At 42.3% G+C, this 12128-nt stretch overlaps 1 protein-coding gene across 15 annotated transcripts in view; it reads left to right on the top strand.

Annotated features, from left to right (window-relative positions):
* NCOR1 (nuclear receptor corepressor 1) overlaps positions 1-12128 on the top strand; it is a gene marked incomplete at its 3' end in the record, with an annotated part of 233555 nt that overhangs the window by 149916 nt on the left and 71511 nt on the right. For 13 of the 15 annotated variants that reach the window (XM_080680923.1, XM_080680927.1, XM_080680921.1 and 10 more), the window contains 2 exons: positions 1445-1994; positions 5875-6004. In XM_080680923.1, the coding sequence (XP_080537049.1) occupies positions 1445-1994; positions 5875-6004 (680 nt within the window). The remainder of the gene's footprint in view (positions 1-1444; positions 1995-5874; positions 6005-12128) is intronic. The other 2 variants (XM_080680930.1, XM_080680916.1) reach the window with 1 other exon arrangement.

The raw sequence follows: 12128 nt of genomic DNA on the forward strand, positions 1-12128 counted from the left end.
CCTCCAGCCAAGGCGGGTGCCAGGGCTCCCTACCCCCCCATCCCGATCGCTCCACTTTCCGGTCACCCTGTAGAGGGAGGTGACCAGCGGCAGGGGGTGGGGCTGGCCAGCAGGTGGGTGCCAGGCTGCTAGCCAACACAGGTGCCAGCAGGGGCCCGCCACTTGCCCCGCCCGTCACCCCACAGATTGGCCCTGATCACCTACCAGGCCTAGGGACCCTACCCTATATATTGGGAACAGTCTCTTAAATTTAAAAGTTAAAACCTGGCAAGGCTACTCTAACACTGAAAAAACAGGATGATGCAGCGATGACATGCATGGACTCTGGCTTGCATATTTTGTGGTCAGCCCTGATTCTGACACAACTGTATGATAAAGCCAATTACTTAATTTCTCTCTACTTCAGTTTTTCCACCCATAAGATGGGGAAAATGGTACTACTGCCTCAGAAGGTTCATGTTATGTCCTACTTTTTATCATCAGGGCAAAAATATGTAGCTGCCCATACAGCAGCAAGATGCCTTTCACCTGTATGAAAAGTATGGTCAGTGGTGTATACAGCATCCCGAAATGTGAGAGGGATGTCCAGGATTGGGCCTAAACCGGCAGTCGGACTTCTCCCTTAGGGGTCCCAGATTGTGAGAGGGTGCAGGGCAGACTGAGGGACACCCCTCCCCTCCTGTGCACAAATTTCATGTACCGGCCCTCTAGTATACTTACAAGATGATACAAATGATGTAGGGAAAAGAGCAGGGCTACAGCGTTTTACATTAGAAATCTGTACTATTATTACAGAGCTTTGCTGTCTAGTGTGGTAGCTGTTGAGCTCTTTAAATGTGACTAGTGCAAATTGAGATGTATTAAAAATGTAAAATATAATCAGATTTTGAAGACTTAGAACCAAAAAAGGTAAAACATCGTAGTAGTTTTCTATATTGAATACATGTTTAAATGATATTTTGGACAATTGGGTTAAATAAAATATATTGTTAAAGTTAATTTTAGCAATCTCTGTTCAGTTTTTTAATGTGGCCGCCACATTAAACTTAAAATTACAGATGTAACTCATGTTATATTTTTGTCACAAACTGCTGGTAAAAAGAAAAGCACAGATACAGGCTGGTAGAAACAGTCCAGAATGTTACCATTTATGGGAATGGTTTTTGTTTGGTTTTGTTTTTCCTTCTTTCTTTGTTTTTCAGATTTCATATAAATTATTTTTAGACATTAAAAGCTTTTACACTTTCAGTTTCAGAAGGTCAAGACAATTTGGTCTTTCCCTTTCATGCTCTGTAGAAAACTGGCTTTCCCAATGGTGGTAACACTTTAGGGAGGTCATTGAAGGAGTGAAATCTGTCCTAAACAACTGCTCTCAAGCATGGCTTCTATCACCACGTGAACCGTGCTCATTATCAGATTTTTATGCTGTATCATTATCTTTAAGGTGCTGAAAATAGTTCTGATACAGAAAGTGCTCCTTCTCCTTCACCAGTTGAAGCTGTGAAGCCCAGCGAAGATAGCACTGAAAATTTGACTTCTCGAGGAAACACTGAACCTGCAGCTGAGCACGAGTGTACCACTGAAACTGCTCCCAGTGCATCTCCCTCATCAGCTCCAAGTACAAAACCAGCTGAAAATGAAAGTGTGGTGACCCAGGCGAATAATGGTGTCACTGTTGAGATAACAGAGCCAATGGATATCGAACATCAGGAGCACAGTGCTGACGTGACTTCTGTTCTTGATCTTCCCACGACTACCAAAGCAGACTCTGTAGATGTTGAAATGGGGGTACCTGAAAACAACCCATCTCAAGTTGAAGGTGATACCAAAGAAAGGGACCTGGAAAAAGCCAGTGAGAAGACAGAGCCTGGAGATGACAATTTGGTGGTGGCTCAGCAGGTAAATGTCCAAAGGACTGAACCCCCGTCAGACAATGATTCCAGTGCCACCTGCAGTGCTGATGAAGACGTGGATGGAGAGCCAGAGAGACAGAGGTGAGACTCATTCATTAACTATTATTCTATCTTTTCTCTGTTGGCCGCTGACTAAATCAGAGGAATGCTGTTGGTTACAGGAAGTACTGTATAAACATCAGCAAATTAAAGATAGTGTGTATGCTTTTAAATTTTTTTAAACCAATAACAACTGTGTGATCATTATTTTTTAATGAAAAAAATTATAAATTTTTTACATTAGTTGTTGCATGCATTCCATATGATAGCAGAAAAGGGATTTCATCTGACAAAGTTGTGAACTAAACCACAGGTGACTGCCATTACTGGTGATAGTAGTAGGATGTGATGATGAAGGTGGAAGCAAGAGGTATTTGCTCCAGCTTTTTTTGCTCTGAGACCCTATGGCCTCAGAGCAAGGCTTACTGTACCCACAGTGTTAGATGTAAGAAAATACTGACATGAGAAACATGTTAAGTTTTCTAAAAGCATTTTAATAATTTAAATGTAAGTTAATGGTAATTATAATGATCACTTTTTTATCAGTTAAAATTTTAGATGTTTTATTTGTAATTTAAAATATCAGGTATAATACAAATTAATTTATAAATACTTTTAGTCATCCTATATAATAAAAGCCTAATATGCACATCGACCAAATGGCAGAACAACTGGTCACTGTGATGCACACTGACCACCAGGGGGCAGACGCTAAATGCAGGAGCTGCCCACAGGCCCCAGGCCAGCCAAGGTGGGTGCCAGTGGGGGCCCTCGATTGCCCCGCCATCCACCCTGCAGAGGGAGGCGACCAGTGAGCGAGCGGTGCCAGGCCAGCCAAGGTGAGTGCCAGCAGTGGCCCCCCAATCGCCCCACCAGTCGCCCCACAGATCAGGCCTGATTGCCAGCCAGGCCTAGGGACTCTACCCTGCATGAATTTTGTGCACCAGGCCTCTAGTTAAATTAATATAAGAATGTATCATCTTTATGGTTTTATAAAAAATTCCAGTATAAAACTAAATATTTTAAAGAAATAGATACTACTTTATGTAATACTAGAGGCCCAGTGCACAAAATTCATGCACGGGTAGGGTCCCTAGGCTTGGCCAGCAATCAGAGCAGATTGGGGCCTCCCGGCTGCCAGCCAGGGCCTGCCTTCATTACATGCTGCCCCCTGGTGATCAGCACATGTCATAGTGAGCAATTGAATTCCCGGTCTCCCAGTTGAACTCCCGAGGGGACATTTTGTATATTAGGCTTTTATATCCTCCTATATAATAAAAGGGTAATATGCTAATTGACTGTCGCTCCAAGACAGTCTGCCCCCATGTGATCAAAGATGGCTGCCCCCATGTGAACACAAGATGGCCGCCACAAGATGGCCTGCAGGGAGGGCAGTTGTGTGAAGTTAGGGGTGATCAGGCCAGCAGAGGAGGGCAGTTGGGGGTGACCAGGCCAGCAGAGGAGGGTAGTTGGGGGAGACAAGGCCAGCAAGGGAGGGTACTTGGGGGGGACCCAGGCCTGCAGGGGAGGGCAGTTGTGGGGGACCCAGGCCTATAGGGCAGGGCAGTTGGGGGGGGGACCAGACCTGCAGGGGAGGGCAGTTGGGAGTGACCAGGCCTGCAGGGGAGGGCAGTTGGGGGGGACCAGGCCTGCAGGGGAGGACAGTTGTGGGCAATCAGGCAAGCAGGGAGGGCAGTTAGGGGTGACTGGGCCAGCAGAGTAGGGCAGTTGGGGGAGACCAGGGCAGCAGGGGAGGGCAGTTGGGGGGGACCAGGACTGCAGGGGAGGGCAGTTGGAGGGGGGACACCAGGCCTGCAGTGGAGGGCAGTTGGGGGCGGGGTCCAGGCCTGCAGTGGAGGAAAGTTGGGGGAGGGGGAACCAGGCCTGCAGAGGAGGGCAGTTGGGGGGAACCAGGCCTGTAGGGTAGGGCAGTTGGAGGGGACCAGGCCTGTAGGGGAGGGCAGTTGTGGGGGGAGGGACAAGGCCTGCAGGTGAGGACAGTTGGGGGGGACCCAGGCCTGCAGGGGAGGGCAGTTGGGGGGGGGGGGGACCAGACCAGCAGGGAGGGTCGTTGGGCAGGACCAGGCCTGCAGGGGAGGGCAATTGGGAGCCAGCAGTCCTGGATTGTGAGAGGGATGTCCGACCACCCTTTTCGGACATCCCTCTAGGGGTCCCAGATTGGAGAGGGTGCAGGCTGGGCTGAGGGGACCCCCCCCCCCCCCCCGTGCACAAATTTTGTGCACCGGGCCTCTAGTATATAGATATTTGATTTCCTGGTGGTTCCTTTTCTTTGAAAGAAATGGAGTCACTTAGAATCACAGTAGAATGCTAGATTGGTACAAATTCTAGAAATGAATTAGACTAAAACCTCATTTAATCAGAAACCCAATTTAGTTCTGTTTTTTACCCCCCATTTTAATTAGAAAAAGGCAGATAAGGCACTCAGCAGATAGCCAATTCTGTTCATAGTGTGTCTTGCTGGTGTCATTGTGCTTTTAGTCCATAGCCAATATATTTATATCTTATTTACTCTAGAATGAGATGTAATGCTAGAATAATAAGATCAAGCATCATAGTGCTATTTTTCCAAAGAGATTTTTATATCGTAAATACTAGAATTTTAATCAACAGGAATTAAAATAAGGGGTCCTACTTAACCACTGGTTTTTCCAGAAAATTCAACCATCTCGAAATCTTTTCCCCTCACGTCATTATAATCTAGATTTTACTTGTCCCAGACTTTGACTGGGATTAGCATGAGTGGATTTAAGCTGTGTTGTCCTTTTTTAGGTATTCTTTAATGAAACATCTAATCTAAAATAAGGATTTTCTATGTTTTGCACTATTGGTTTTGGTAACTATATAAATGAAGGAAAAATTCGGATAGCAGTTAATCTAAATGGAGGAGCATCATAAGAGATGAGCATGACAGTAGTGTTGAAATTCAGAAATGTTTTGGAAATATATGGTGGTCTCTGAATGACATTTCTAAAGTCAATATCTCTTTCAAACTATCAAAATAACGCTTTCAATTTCCTACATCTTTAATATCATCTTTATTCTCATGTAAAATGTAAATTATTTTCTTTTATACATTCTAATTTTCTTATCAGTTTATACCTTTTAAATGTTACCTCCCCCAATAACTGACAACATGTGGAAATATAATCAGGCCCGTAAGGTGTGGCACTATTGTACACTACTAATTTTTTAAACTCAAGTGTAGTACTGAAAACGAGTTAAGCCAGTGGAGTATAAGTTGGCAGATGCTGTGCTGAACAGAGGAGCTTGTGTATCTTTGAAAGGGCAGCTGCTACAAGTTAGCATGTTCTTGCTCTGTGGGAATGCTGGTTTCACGTTACCATTTCTTTCCAATTTACATAAGAAACCAGGAGTCTGGAATTCTGGGTGAAATTCTCAATTTTAAAATGACAGTGGTTTATATAAACGTTTTTAAAAATACTCTGTGATCCTAGCAAACCATTTTGTAACAAGTGACTAGTTTGCAATCTGTATTAGTGGTAAATTAGTACCTGACATTTTAATAATGACATTTGCTCAAACTATTTAGTTGGTTAGATGCAGATGATTAAATTCAGATAAATTTCAACCTATTAATCCGTATTAGATTTTTTTTACCAGGGTAATTAGCATTATAATTTCTCTTTTCTGTACTGTACAAATATCCTGTAAGGTTAATGTGATGTGTGTGTGTATGTATTGACTTATAAGGATTTATGGTAATTATACTAGTATACAGGGTGTTGCAAAATAGGTTGATAGTTGTTTGTATGGAAAATAATACATGAATATACTCTGTGTTTCATATGCTCACAACTGTAAACCTGCTTTTGCCCTACTCTGTATTTAAAGTCTTAAATAAGAATATGTTAACTTCTCTTTTTATAATTGCCAATTGCAGAATGTTTCCTATGGACTCAAAGCCTTCAATGTTAAATCCCACTGGATCTATACTGGTCTCATCCCCAATGAAACCAAATCCACTGGACCTGCCACAGCTTCAGCATCGAGCTGCTGTTATTCCACCAATGGTAAGTGCTTAATATGAGTAAGAAAAGTAAAGTTGAAAAACAAAGACCTGTAGACACATTTCTTCTCTCCTTTAATCAGTACTTGATTTTTAGAGAAACTATGGTAAAAGCCTTGGCTAGGTGGCTCAGTTGGTTGGAGCACTGTTCGATCCCTGGTTGGGGTGTGTAGGAAGGCAATTGATTGATGTTTCTCACACTGGTGTTTCTCTCTCCTCCCTCTTCTCTCTCTAAAAATTCAGTTTAAAAAACACACACATGGCCGAAACCGGTTTGGCTCAGTGGATAGAGCGTCAGCCTGTGGACTGAAAGGTCCCGGGTTCGATTCCGGTCAAGGGCATGTACCTTGGTTGCGGGCACATCCCCAGTGGGAGGTGTGCAGGAGGCAGCTGGTCGATGTTTCTCTCTCATCGATGTTTCTAGCTCTCTATCCCTCTCCCTTCCTCTCTGTGAAATATCAATAAAATATATTTGAAAAAAAAAAAAAAACACACACACACACATGTCCTCAATTGAGGATTTAAAAAAATTGGGGTACTAAAATTTATCATCAACTATTTTTAAGTGTACAGTTGAGTAGTGTTAAGTATATTCATATTGTTGTGAAACAGATCTCCAGAATATTTTCATCTTGTAAAGCTGAAATTCTATTCCCATTAAACCATAACTCTCCTTTTCCCCATCTCCCAGCTCCTGGTAACCACTGTTCTACTTTCTGTTTTTTGATTTTGACTACTTTAGGTACCTCATATAAGTGGAATATAAGTATTTGTCTTTTTATGACTGGCTTATTTCACTCAGCATAATGTCCTCAAGATTAATCATGTTGTAACATGTGTCAGAATCGTCTTCCTTTTTAAGATTTATAATATCCATTTTGTTTATTTATCTGTTGGATATTCGTATTAGATTCATTGTGATGATGGATTGAGATGGTCATTTCTAAGAAAAAAAACAAACGAAATATAATTCTCTAGCCATAAATATTAGTAACTTCTGCTTTTGATTTGTTTGTTTTGCTATAAGACAGTAGTAGAATAAATAGGTTTTGAATATTTAGAATGAAGTATAGAGTATGGCTAACTTCAGTATATAATTCCAAATCTAGTTTTATTTATATTTTACCTTCATCTCTACAAGTTTGATTCCCTTTTGATAGTGAATTCCAGTCTTCGGTATTGTTCTTTTACTTAGTTATGTTCTATCTCCTGCTTTATTTATTGTGCCCTAGCCAGTTTTTTCAGTGGATAGAGTGTTGGTCCTCAGACTGAAGGTTCCTAGTTCAATTCTGGTCAAGGGTATGTATCTCAGTTGCAGACTCAGTCCCCTGCCAGAGGCAACCAGTCGATGTGTCTCTCACATTGATGTTTTCTCTCTCTCTGTCTCTCCCCCTTCCTTACACTCTCTCTAAAAATCACAGGAAAAATATGCTCAGGTGAGGATTAACAAGCAAACAAACAAAAACACAAAAAATTTGTTAACTGTATCATATGATAATTGGGAAAAGTTAAGTGTGCACATGTGATAGGCTCACAAAAAAAATCTTAAACATTTGTTATTCATCAGTTTCTTCAAATGGATATTTATTGAATACCCAGTTCAAGACAGCATTTAATGCTGTATGGAATATACACATATTATAATCTCTGACTTCAGAAAAATTAGAGATTGGTTGTGATCATAAGACATAGGAAAAAATAATAAAAATTAAAATGAGACCAACCAGCGTGGCCCAGTGGTTGAGCATCAACCTATAAAACCAGGAGGTCAAGGCACATGCCCGGGTTGCGGGCTCAATCCCTAGGAGGGGCATGCAGGAGGCAGCCAATCAAGGATTCTCTTTTACCATTGATGTTTCTATCTCTCCCTTCCTCTCTGAAATCAATAAAAATATATTTTTTAAAAAATTAAAATGAGAGAAAAGGAAAAGCAAAAAATTAAAAAAAATTTTTTTTAAACATTTAAAATGAGAAATTCCTTCTTATTGAGACATGTGAATAAGATTCCACTTAGGAAATAATACTTTGGTTAGACCAGAACACTTCATTTGACTTTTTGTAGCAAAATAGGAAAGGCCATGTTTACATATAAGCCAAAGCACAAAAGCAAGAAAATTATGTGTATGTTAACATTCAGTGATATTTTTTACTTATAGTAGCAGAAAACACTATGGAAGTCTTTAGATAACAGCTTCTGAAAAAGGTTAGGTGTCTACTTCCCCAGGATTATTTTGTATTCATGAAATAATGTACTGTGTTAGGGGCTAAAGTAGTTGTTCGTATGGAAAGCAATATAATAATAAATAATAATACAAGAATAAACTTTCGTTTACTCACAAATATATATCTGCTTTTGCCCCACCCTGAATAATGGTTAGGGATAACCTAATTGAAGAAGTAACATTTGATTTCTGACTGGAGGAGAATTGATATGTTAATGAATTAGTTGTGGGAGTTGAAGAGATTCATTAGTTAAGGATGACTGCCAGTGTCTAGCTGAAGCTGCTGAGGTTCAATTTTCTAAAATGGAGATCACTGTAGGAGAAACACTGAGTTTAGAAAATGAAAAGTTCAATTTTGCATATAGGTTTTGAGGAGCTTTGAGATATCCAAGTGGAATTGTTAGGCAATTTTTCTAAGTGTAGACTTTGGAGAAAAATGTCTTAGAAATAGAAATTTATGAGTTGTTAACATATAGATGACCTTTAAATCCACAAAAGAGGATATCATTACCTGGTGAGAGTGTAACTGAAAAAACACAGGTTCAGCTGCCTGCCGCTACAAAAGTCAAATTTGTGAGGCAGGTGCTGGTGCAAAAGGAAAGAGGTTTCATTCAGGTCCCATTTGACCTAGGAGACCTGGGAGAATGTTGGACTCCTGTCTCAAAGACCACTCTCTTCCTGTTCAAGTCCACCATTATTATAGGGATAGGGACAGGGGAGGTCTTTATTTTTCCCCCCATTCAGTTATCTTGCTAGCCTTAGGTGCAGTGCACTTGGGTGCAATTTTATAGATTGGATATCTTTCTAGCTTTTGGTGTGCTCAGTGTAAGAACCTCCTCTGCTGCCATCTTGGCCAATTGTAGAGACTCCCTGATGCTCCAACTGAGTGACTGTGGTAACAACTTCCCCCTTCAAAACTCTGGACCCTTGCCCTGGCTGGTTTGGCTCAATGGAGAGCGTCAGCCTGCGGACCCAAAGGTTCCAGGTTCGATTCCGGTCAAGGGCACATGCCTGGGTTGCGGGCTCGGTCCAGTGTGCAGGAGGCAGCCAATCAATGATTCCTGCTCATCATTGATGTTTCTATTTTTCTTCCTCTCCCTTCCTCTCTGAAATCAATAAAAATATATTTCAAACAAACTATGGACCCTTGTAATCTTACAAGGGTAAATAGATGAAGGTCTCATCTTCTGTAGTTTCTTCATAGTCTTACCTATCCTTGGGTCCAGAGATTATTACTATCTACTAAAAGAAGAGAGAGGTCAGGGATGGAGGGAAGCCTTTACATGAGGGAGGAGGATTGCTGTCTGAAGACAGCATACGTGGTTTCTAGAGGATGGCACTGTGAACAAGCGAAGCTGGTATTCTGCTTTATATTTCAAGAGCCAGTGTTGCCGATGGGCTACTAAAGTGAAAGCTACTGGGCAGAAAAAACGATCAAGTGCTGAGTGAGGGGTATGCCTAATCGTGCAGGGGAATTGTAGTGAAATCAGAGACTGGAGAGACTAAGAGATCTGCATGATCTAATCTTGAGTAGGGCTTTGGGTGGCATACCCAACAGCAGGATACGTTTGCCATGGAAGCTACTTTCTGGGAAATGCAGACAAAGGCGTTATCAGTCTAAGCCTGGGCATAGAGTGGAGCAATTGTAAAAAAAAAAATAATAAAAGGAGAAGTAATATTGTCACTTAGCTTTGGAAGGCGCTGCTCCTTCCCAAAAGAGGAATTTTAAATCTCTTTCAGGATTGCAGGTCCAGTTTTCCCTTGCAGTATGAACAGCAGCAGCAAGATCTGAGTCCTCCTCAGGCAGCACCTGCTTTACCCGTGAGGGTGGATCCAAGGCTTGATTCCCGTGAGCTTTAGTGAAGAGGGTGTTGTCAGCAGGTCATCATAGGGACTGGCCCAGTGCTGGGCTAACTTGAATCTTTCAGGTTTTTAGTAAGACTCCATCTCCCTGCTGGAATGGGTGTAAGGGCTCATCAGATGGGTAGATAGACCCGTAATGAGCAAACTTATGCAAAATTGTTAGTGTTTGCCCTGGCTGTTGTACATATTATTTGATGTTTGATTGCTGTTCTAAATCTAAAGGAGGTGCTCCTAAAACAGAAACTTGGAAGGGTCTTTCATAAACTGTTTCAAAGGACTTAATTTAAGCCCTACTTCAGAGTGCTACCCTAATCTGGAGCAAGGTAATAGGGAGTACCTAGTCGCATTTCAAATGTGTTTCCTGGCATATTTCACCAGGATCTTCTTTATTGTGTGGTTCATTTTCTTTCTTTTTTTTTTTTTTCAAGTTTTTATTTATTGATTGATTTAGAGAGAGAGAGAAACATCAATTTGTTGTTCCACTTATTTATGCAATCATTGGTTAATTCTTGTATGTACCCTGATCAGGGATCAAACCCACAACTGTGGCATATCGGGATGATGCTCTAACCAGCTGAGCTACCCGACCAGGGCTTTTGTGGCTTACTTTCTCAGTCTTCCCTGTAGATGGGGGTCTCCAAGATGCATGCAGTTTCCATTGAGTCTGCAGTGCCTGTCCTATCTCCTGGGAGATTTCTGAAGTAAACAACGCTTCATGTCACTTTGAATGGTGTAAGGAAGTTGAAACCTAGGGATTATTTCTTTGAGTAGAAGTTTTGCTACTTCAGTTGCCTTCTCAGTTCTAGTGGGGTACTCTTCTACCCATTCTGTAGGATGTCAGAGGTTGCTGCTAGTGCCCAGAGGCATGGCAGCCATCCTGTTCTCATGTGATCTAGTTTCTTTGCAATAGGCACATTGATTGGCGCCTTGTGGGTCTTTCCCTTTTCCTTTCAGATCCCACCTCTTCTGGTTTCCCGCACTGTTTCTAAGAAAACAGTGGCCTGCTTCAGTGTCCTTGTTTCCCGGGCATGGTAAGCTTTAAAGGCTCTGTCCACCAGCTGGGAGGGATTAATTCCCAACATCCTGTCTAAATGCTTGAGCTTCCTTCTGATCTGCAGGCACTTTGCCCAATAAAAGTCACATTTATCATCTGGACATTTTCTGGTGCCTGTGTGTCAATATCAGTGTGCTTTTGATAGGCCTGATAGATCCTTTCTAAAAATTCAGAAGGATCTGCATTTGGTCTCTGTTGAACAGCGCATTTCACATTCAGGCTCTTTTGTCCAGGCACCCCTTTCTTAAGCCTGTCCTATATGCCCTTTCTATAATGTTCTAGGGAGGCTAGGTCCCTGCTGTTCAGGTCCCAGTTGAGCTCTGTCAAGGGATTCGCCCTGGCTGGGTGGGGGATCCCACTGAGATTCTCTTGATGAAGGTGATGAGCTTCTCCATTAGCCTGATTTAGTATAACCAGCCACCTTTCGTCAGCTGTTAGCAGGATGTTAAGAAGAGCCTAGACATCTGCCCAGTTTGGGTGGTGAATGGCAAAAGTGGAGGTGATAAGATCTACCATTTTCTGAGGATCCTCCCTGTATGAGGTGTTGGAATTCTTCCAGTTCATTAAATCGGAAGTAGAAATGGAGTGTGGGCCTTAAGGAAGCCATCAGACTGGTCTTTCTGGTTTATTCGGCTTATAGGGTATTGCCTCAAAGGGAATTGTTCTGCTCCAGGTAGGGATGCTCCCTGGCCAAATTGGGTGCCCTGCCAGGTCATTGAGGGGGAGACCATTTCTTCAGCATACGGGGTGGGGCTGCCGCCCCTCTGGCCCTATCTCAGGGGTATCAGCAGCGGAAGTGGGGATCGGTGGCGGGGGAAATCCTCCTGCTGCTAACCCTGGGTCCCTCAGTTGCTGGGCATTAAAGAGACTTATTTCCTCATTCTCCTTTTCTTCTTGTGTCTTTCCCTTCTCTGGATCATTAAGTTGTTCCCCTTCTTTGCCGAATCCTTACCCTATAAAAACATGAACACCTGGACATAAGGGATTTC

This window comes from Plecotus auritus, assembly GCF_963455305.1.
Source record: "Plecotus auritus genome assembly, chromosome: 7".
NCBI lineage: Eukaryota > Metazoa > Chordata > Mammalia > Chiroptera > Vespertilionidae > Plecotus > Plecotus auritus.